This window comes from Lepidochelys olivacea (genome assembly GCF_965140295.1).
Source record: "Lepidochelys olivacea isolate rLepOli2 genome assembly, chromosome: 1".
Classification (NCBI taxonomy): Eukaryota; Metazoa; Chordata; order Testudines; family Cheloniidae; genus Lepidochelys; species Lepidochelys olivacea.
Genome location: NC_140411.1, coordinates 120,038,487 through 120,048,016, shown reverse-complemented (window position 1 = coordinate 120,048,016; position 9,530 = coordinate 120,038,487). Strand labels below are relative to the sequence as shown.

The 9,530-nt window shown below is 40.7% G+C and overlaps 1 protein-coding gene across 5 annotated transcripts in view; it reads right to left on the bottom strand.

Annotated features, from left to right (window-relative positions):
• Nucleotides 1–6,357: 6,357 nt before the first annotated feature.
• The window catches only part of CHST10 (carbohydrate sulfotransferase 10), a 32,561-nt gene continuing 29,388 nt past the window's right edge, over nucleotides 6,358–9,530 (bottom strand). For 4 of the 5 annotated variants that reach the window (XM_084614116.1, XM_084614114.1, XM_084614115.1 and 1 more), the window contains one exon: nucleotides 6,358–9,089. In XM_084614116.1, coding sequence (XP_084470242.1) covers nucleotides 8,552–9,089 — 538 coding nt within the window. In that variant the 3' untranslated portion in view covers nucleotides 6,358–8,551. The remainder of the gene's footprint in view (nucleotides 9,090–9,530) is intronic. The other variant, XM_084614113.1, reaches the window with a different exon arrangement.

The window sequence follows — 9,530 nt, the reverse complement described above, 5'->3', positions numbered from 1 at the left end:
ATGGACTCCCAGGGACAGGAGGGGGAGATGGGAGTGGTAAAGGGTGTTGCTACCCAGGAAACACCTTCCAAAGAAGAAATTAACTCATAAAGCTTTTATCTGAGGGAAGCTGAAAGCCTGTTGATTAAAGGGAATAAAGAACAATTAAAACCAACTTTGAGAGAGCTATTGAGAAAAAAAGATTCCACGTTGGCACAGACTTATGAAGGTGTGAATGCAGCCAGAAATGGGTGACATTACAGCAAAGAAAGCTGCTGCCTCACATATTTGCTTAAGATGTTTGAGGCTTGGTGGGGAAAAAGGTTACCAAAGCAAAGGCTAATGGGAGAAAAAATCAGTGGCTTTGGAAAGCTTGATACAAGATTGGCAGATTCAATCTTTTGGCACTTCAGCTAGCCACCTGTGTATACCCTCCCATCCGGACCAAAGCTCCCTTGTCTTAATGCTTGTTTTTCTTTTGCCTCTTTTGTTAACGAACTGTTCAAGACTAGCATGACAGGCTCCTGAGTTCCCTGAAAGTGCATCAGAAGTCATCAAATAAAGGAATGAAATATTGAAGAAACATACCTGCACAGTTGGCTTTGTAGAAAATACGATTTTCTTTCATTGTGCAGAGAGGATCCGGCTGAAATAGGATTAGTTTGGAATAAAGAGGAACTCAGAGATGACATTCTCTACCCATTGAGGTCCATTGTCCTTCCATTGTGCTCTGGGTCTCTCTTTAGTGTGTAAAGCCTCTTCTTTTGATGACTTAAGAACTCAAACAAAACATTTAATCATCAAAGCCACTTCCAACTAGAAGCTATAGAAAATATACCCCAAAATAGAGTATTAAACTGTATAAATAAACTTATCTTGGAACAATTGGCATGTAGAGTGCAAGTCTTCCGTACTGTACTTTATGCTAGCGATACACTGTTAAGAGGATTACAATTTAAAAATCAATATCTCATTAAAAGAATTTCTTTTGGCTAGCAAGAAATTAGATGACTGCTCTTTATATGGAGGTAATGGCAAATCCTTTATCCCTCTAACTTTAAGCCTATAACAAATTATTAAAACTTTCTGCAGATTCTTGCTCTACACAGAGATGTATTTCAGCAATATATGAAATTCAGACTTGCTTAAATCAAAATTTGTGACCCAGGGACCTTGTGATGCCAGGTAGCACATTGGTCCATAGGGTTTTACAGGGATCCCCTCGGTCAGATATATGCAAAATAGTTCACCAAAGGGTGGTATGTCAGGTTTCTACAGAGAGCCAGGAGCCCTCTAGTCATTATAAACATTGTGCAATGTATATGGGGATAATATTTAAGAAGTTATGTATCTATTACTGAAAATTATGTTCTTAAGGTCTTGGTGGTAAGGCCAGTCACCGTGACATCCTCGGACATGTTCCTTCCAGGCAGGTGGTAATAGATGCTTATCTCCCTGTCTAGTCATTTGTGCATTATATATTGTCTGCCTCACAATAGAGGCCTATTTGCATACTGAACCAGGTACCAATCAAAAGGTTGCAAAATCTAGAAGACAGAAAATCTACAGGAAGGAACAAAACAGGAGGTGGATGTTCTATTTATGAATGAAGATAAAGGATGAGACTTGTATATCTTGGGAGGCAAAGGAACACAGAGGGTCCTTCTCTTAGGAGACAAGCTGGTAGCATATCTATCTCGTGAAAAGAGGATCACAGCCAAACCTGGCTGTAACATGCTGCAAGGACTTTGGGTGACCTATACTCTACAAGACATGAGTGTATCTAGTTAATTACGTCTAGGTTCTAGAATGCATGTTATGCTTTTATTCTATATGTAACCATTTGTTTCCAGTACTTCTACCTGCTATTACGTGAATCTCTGGACTTTGTTAAATAAACTTATACTTGCTTTCACTCTAAACATATCTGAGTGGTGTGTGTTCAGGAGAGCGATGATCAGAGATGGAACTGGTGGGCTGGGGTGTACTGTTCTTTGGAAATAGCAAATCTGTGAATACTGTGTGTCCAGTGGAACAGGGGCTGGACACTCCAGGGAGACATTTGGAGGCCTCAAGGGCTGGAGTATGCCTATCACTTACCCGTGGAGAGCCAGTGGGGCCTGCGAGGCCTAGGGGGGAGTGCTGGTGTTGCCCCTGGCTGGTGGAGTTTGGGAGCTGACGCAGACAAGGGCAGGTAGTGAGGTGCCTCACAACGCTCAGGAAGTGTCACTGTGGCATAGGCGGCAGGGTGTAGACTCCATCTGCTGGTTAGCCAAGGGTCATACTCCAGCCACTCATATACCAGCCAATATAAATACTGAGCGATTCAACAGTGAGAAAGTCGGAAACAGGTGAAGAAGAAGGGGTACAGTTTGTTACTTTCTGTTTGGTTATTTCAGGTAAGGGAGATAGAACAAAGGAAAGGACAGGATGAATAAGCTGGAGACACATGCTAAACATACCAAATTGTAGTTGGAAAAAGGGTTAGGTGCACAACACGCTAGAGGCAAATAGAACGACAAGGCCCAACTTCCTGGGTGGCAGGAGCATATGTGGGTGTAACTTATCTACCAAGTGGACAGAAGGGTGGGGTTGTGGCAGGAGAACAACCAACAGGAGAATATAAAATAACATGCATAGGGAAGAGATGGTGTGGAATTATTTAATCTTATAACCCCAGCCCTCAATCCCCTTACTGCTCATGACCAACATGGAATTTCTACCACCATATCTCACTGCTGAATTTGATCCCAAAATCCTGTCTGGAGGGGCTTTACAAATGAAAGTTAGACTGACAATATACTAATGAAGTATGTTAGTGAAGAAGACAGAAGTATACAAAAAGGAGCAAGAGCACCCTTTTGGGGCCCTGGCTTTCCCACCGAGCTGTCTCAGCAGACTGTGTGGTAGCTGCCTTTTTATACTGTACTTTGTACGTAATTCTGTGTCTTTTAAAAAAAGAACAGTGGCATTCATTGGTTGAGTAACACTATAAAGATGGAAATTCAGTGCAAAGGATACTGCAAAGCCCCTTGAGAATAGATTGAGAGCAAAACAAGTGGATCCAGATAGAGACTTTACAGCATGTCAGATTTCAAATGTAACTTGCTGAGAAATGTTATCAGAAACCACCTAAGTAGTAAGAACAGAAGTACAGGATAAACAGAGACACACAAAAAATATGCAATAATTATGCAGTTAGCAAGATTTATAGCATTAAAGGCGGATGAAATATCTAAAAGCAGTAAATGTCACATCACCAAGATCCCCACACACATAGTAAGTCATTTGTAATCCATAGCAATTCTGTCTCCATATGCTAAACTCTGAACTGTGGTGTGATCACACTATAAAGATAGGCATTCAGGGAAGTGGCTACCTACAATCTTCTTCTATCTTTGCAAGGAAGGAGAGGTGAGTGTATGTCACAGCATATTATCTTATGCTGCTAAGGAGGGAGAGTGAGAATTGAGAAACATAAAAAGGCTACAGATTGAAGAAACAGAAAGATCTACAAGAATATCCCTATTTATTAAATCACGGTAGGTGTGTAACTTGCAGTTGTTTCAAAGGAATGTTAGTTACTCCATAAGGGGTGTTAAGAGTGACTAGCAGGAGCGGTTTTCAGTGCTGTCTGGAATTTTTGTCAAGGTCATTGCTTGTTATGACTCCAGGCAAAAGTACTTTCCTTTGCCCCTGCACTCCCTGCCTTCCTTAATAAGGGGAAATTATGATTCAGTGTTACTTAGCACTAAGCAGCATCATTTGTCAGCTGTTGTATTTCCTCTGGGTAATGTCAGCCTGTTGCCATCAGCTGTTCAACTGGAAGTGTATTGCTGCTTGTCTTGCAGGGGCACTTCTCTTATTACAAGGCAAGCCACACTACAGTGCATTCAGAGCTGTATAGCCTTCTGGTGGCAATGGGCTTATGGCACCTCAAGCAATTGCAACAGATGACAAAGGGAAAGCAATGGAGCATCCTAAAGTTAAACACAAGTCTATTAAAAACACCCCAATGAAGTTCTGTACAAGGCAGCACCAAAGTAGGGTGAAAACTTGAGGAAGACAGACTCAATTCTCTTCCAGAGGGGAGGCATCAGCCTGCAATACATTCTGGACAATCACACTGTGGATTTGATTACTAATAGAAGAATATAATTCTGCAACTGTCCCCATGGCAGTGCCACAGAACACACACACTCTGCTGCAAATTAATCAGCACATTTCTCTGTCCCCCTGCTCTTGCAGTTGCACGCCATCTGTAAATCTGGTGACCTATGGGGATGACATGCAGGGAGCAGTTATCTAGGTGCCTTAGCCATTCAGCTAAATTAAGCCTTTAGGCCCCAACTCTCATCTATCCTAAGGCCCCTTTACACCACTCTGGCAATGTAAAGGGGCCTTATAGTGAATGTAAATTAATTTTATGCCTATTTTAAGACCACTTTGTACTTACAGGGTGGTGTAAAGGGGCATTAGCTTACGTGATAATTGGTCCTTAACCGGATATACAATTTCCTCCCTCCACCTACAGTTAACTGATTCCTGTCAACTATGTTCATTATGAGTGCAGGCCTGGCCTTATTATTTTGAGGAGGGTCAGCAAGAAGATTCTTTGAGCCCCTGTAATGTACTTGACTCATTTTATATAAAGGGAATTTGGTAGAGGAGAGAGCCACACCACCAGCAGTTTTCTCTGGTGTAAGAGAAGAGGAGCTCAGTATTTTACAGCCACCAATACAGACACTATTTCAATGACAAACTGTCATGGAGCAAGAAGGAAGGTCCTTTCGGGGACCAGTAACTGGTTAAAAGATAGGAAACAAAGGGTAGGTATAAATGGTCAGTTTTCAGAACGGAGAAAGGTAAATAGTGGTGTCACGCAGGGGTCTGTACTGGGACAAGTACTGTTCAACATATTCATAAATGATCTGGAAAAAAGGAGTGAACAGTGAGGTGGCAAAATTTGCAGATGACACAAAACCACTCAAGATAGTTAAGACCAAAGCAGACTGTGAAGAGTTACAAAGGGATCTCACAAAACTGCGTGACTGGGCAACAAAATGACAGATGAAATTCAATGTTGATAAATTCTAAGTAATGCACATTGGAAAACACAATTCCAGCTATACATATAAAATGATGGGGTCCAAATTAGCTGTTACCACTCAAGCAAGAGATCTTGGAGTCATTGTGGATAGTTCTCTGAAAACATCCCCTCAATGTGCAGTGGCAGTCAAAAATGCTAACAATGTTGGGAATTATTAGGAAGGGGATAGATAACAAGACAGAAAATATCATAATGCCTCTAAATCTATGGTATGCCCACATCTTAAGCACTGTGTGCAGAACGGCTTCCATATGAGGAGAGATTAATAAGACTGGAACTTTTTAGAGTGGAAAAGAGATGACTAAGGGGGATATGACAGAGGTCTATAAAATCATGACTGGTGTGGAGAATAAGGAAATGTTACTTACTCCTTCTCATAACACAAAAACTAAAGGTCACCCAATAAAATTAATAGGCAGCAAGTTTAAAAGAAACAAAAGGAAGTATTTCTTCACACAATGCACAGTCAACCTGTGGAACTCTTTGTCAGAGGATGCTGTGAAGGCCAAGACTATAACAGGGTTCAAAAAAGAACTAGATAAATTCATGGAGGACAGATCCATCAGTGGCTATTAGCCAGGATGGGCAGGAATGCAAAACCATGCTCTGAAGTATCCCTAGCCTCTGTTTGCCAGAAGCTTGGAATGACAGGGGATGGATCACCTGTTCTCTTCATCCCCTCTGAAGCACCTGGCATAGGCCACTGTCGGAAGACAGGATACTGGGCTAGATGTGTATTGGGCTGGATAGACCATTGGTCTGACCCAGTATGGCAGTTCTTATGACAAGTCTCAAAGGAGCTGGGGTGGAAGGCCCGCACCTTGCCTCATGGGTTCTGTGTGCACCCTATGTTGGCCACTGCTCCCCATATTGCGGGCTTTCTTGCTCCACTCTTCCATTCGTCCGTCTCTCCTCTCTTCCTCCTGTGTGGTTTTCACCATTTTAGCCTAGTCCTCCTTCTTAAGCCTGGTCCTCTCATTTTAGCCTGGTCCTCCTCCTCTCTTATACCAATGAATTGTCCTAAGAGATCTCAATGAAACTTTCATTATACTCTCTGAGGTGACTTTACGCCAACATACCTTGTGTTGACCTAACTTTCTAGCATAGACATGACCTGAGTGTTAAGTAGTTTCTATAATATTCATCCACAATTATTCCTGAAATGCTATTAACCACAAAAGAATGAAGATTTCCACATAGAAAAAGTAGCTCAGAGGAATATTGTTTTAGTATATTTCACTTACAAATTGAGAAAAAGATAATGAGCATTCCAATTCCAGACTGTAAAGTGTAGGAGCACAGAGCTAGTCGTATGGAACCATTAGAAAAAGGGCACAGAATACAAATTTAATTGAACTTAGTAGGTCACTGCATCTAGTACCAAACACTGTGCTAAGAAGAATAAAACCAGACACAGTTATGTGATCAGTATCTTTTGCTTGAGAGAGAAAAATTCTACTTCACCTTTATTAGGACTAAACTTTAAGGCCTTAATTCACTATACATTATTCACGTTGTTACATTTTAATTCAATAGAGAGGTAATCAATCAGCTCATTAGCTCTGAAATGCATTTAACAATATACTTTTCTATGACTTCATATAAAAATAACTGAGCTGTTACATCCTTTAATTATCAGTTAAGAAGTAACAAATCTAAGACATTGTAACTGCTGCTTTTTCAAGAAAAACAAGAGCACTTCAAGCTTTGCCACTTTAGACTGTTCTTTTGTGAACAATGCCCAGTAACAATTCTCCCTTAGACCAGTCTGTCAATATGCTTCTGGAATCACATCCAGCTACTAAAGGACTTCCTTTTTTGAGGACAGCAGCCCATGTCCAATTTGGCACTGGTTTTCCTTTTTTAAGTTCACAGGTGTAAGATACTTCCTTTGCCCTGCCACAGGAGGCTATCCAGACAAATACTGTGGCTGGATTTAGAACGAAAGACTCCATAACTTTATGGCCATCATTAATGATTCTAGCCATGGAAGTTGAGACACTATTATATTCAAAATTCATCCTTTAGGAGAGAGATGCCAAAAATGCTGCTTGGCAGCCAAATATGACTTTGCGAATCCTAAAATGCAGCTGTGGTCTTCCCTCTGCCACTTACTGCAGGGTGGGGGCAAAGCTGATCAACCACCGGTTTTTATTGCTGGTGAACTAAAAAACAAAAAGACTTCTCGTAATCAAACAGGAACAGTGCACGCACAGGCAAATACTATGGTTGTGTTAATTTAATTTTCATTGAAAAATGTATACACAAGTGTAGCTCTTGAACTCCTGGCAAGTTGCCAAAGCTGATGGCCTAAAGTTTGGGCAGCTTTGATTTAGGGCATTATGCCAACTGACCACCGGGAAGAGTCAAGAATGAATCTACCCATTTAGAATTGGGGAGGTACATTTTGGGAGGGGATTTGTTTTTCTCTGAAGCATCAGGTACTGATCACTGCTGGAAGCAGGATACTGGAGTGGCTGGACTATTGGTCCAAATAATTACGGCAACTTTTATGTTCATATGCTTTCTTGTTCTCATGGCTTATTTAATATTTGTAACAGCCTGAAACATTAGAAAATAAACAACGTTAAAATGCACACTATTTAGAAAGCGGGTCTTGGCTTCTATATTTGCTCTTGCAAATACAATTCATCTTTACTTTTTAATTAGTTTTCCTCAAAGTCTCCCCAACAGTCCTTCCGAGTTTCTTGTTGGGATCTATGCTCCACCTCAAGTTTTCAGACAACATACAAACTTGGAAGTTAACAATTAAAAAATGAACCATTATGTGGCCTGATAGACCAGTAGTAAGTACAGATAACACCATGACACAAAATAAAAACAAACGGCCTCTGGAATCCGCCCTTTTTGGATAGGACTGAAGCTTCTGTCAAGTTAGACTCATTTTATGTGTATCACAAAAAACAGCATTAGCTCAGCACAACGATTATAGAAGCCACAGAGCAGACTCTGGATGTCTTTTGCTTGTCTAGCGCATCATCGGTTTTTGGTCCTATGTCCGCCTCTTGTTTTCATACCCCGTGAGAAACTCCACATTTCTTTTTATAAGCATCAGGTCCCCTTGCATTTCACAAAACTGGTATCTTTACGAAATGCTTTACAACATTTTACATTGCATTCTATTTGATGTTCTTTTATAGTCTAGTGGTTTCTTCCTCTTTTTCCTTGGGAAGAGGGGATAAATACAGTATATATGTTGGATGAGACAGATTTAATTCACAATAGAAGATTGCAATGTCATATGTTGAAAACATGGTCAGTGGCTAACAGTTAGGAACCCCTAATTGTTCGTGTGACAAATATTCCACTGAAAAATGGAGCAACATCAAAAAACTAGAAAACAGTGGTACACTACTGTCAATCCCAGTTCTGTCAGTGCTTCAGCTGGTATTCATATGCTTTAGTTTAATCTGATAGACATGTCTTCACAGTTTCTAGACATCAGTTTAGCAAAAAATCTGGTTCCCGATATCCAAAGAGTTTAAAGTCTCCTTCAAAGCGAGTATATAGGCGTCTTATATCTCTCTTGCTAATTCCTGAGAAATAACGCTCTACCTTTGTTTTGTTGTATACCGTTATTCCTGGTGGAATTGTGGGATATGATACCAGATGGTCTATTCCTGCTTCTTTCAAGATATATGGAGCATCATCCTCCAGGGTTTCATGGTGTCCAATCACACTATAAGTTATTTCACATGGGGCACAAAGTTCCACGTATGTTACCCAATGAATTATGTGATCACCGAACTGAACATCTAGCCATCGGTGGTTAGGGTCCCCCAGATAGCGCACAAAGTCCTCAAACTGCAGCCCCTTTGTCTCTGTGCGATTCTTCCTGTATTTCCGAATAATGCCAGGAGCAATTTCATGCCTGTACCAAGGTTCAAATCGAGGATTGTGGACAAACTTGTCCTTAAATGCAGAAATAAGTCTTTCAAATGGATCTCTTACAATAAAAAACTTGAAGTATAAATTCAGTCTAAAGGCAAACAGAAATGGAAGGGATTAAACAGATAGAAAAAGTGAACTACGTACCGAAAAGCTACAAAACTGAGATAAAATACGACCTCTGAAACACCAAGAATATGACTTTTAAGGAGGAGCCCACTTTTTATCTCTCTCTCAGACACTGGCTCAAATGAGCTTTGGACCTGGCCTCAAATGAGATGTCACCTTTCTGTTATGGAACTATCCCTTCTCAAAACCAGTTCTTCAGGGTGGCTTATAAAAACCTTGAGTATAAGACTAAACAAAAAACTGTATTTTCATAACCATCTGGGCACAAGTCTCCTAAGTGACCACAATCATTTTGTTCCTATCCTCCCACTTCCTCAACCCTTCTCAGGGCCCAATTGATTTCAGTAGCATTACTTACGAAGTAAGGCACTTGTTGATGTGAATAAAGGTGGCACAATCTGAC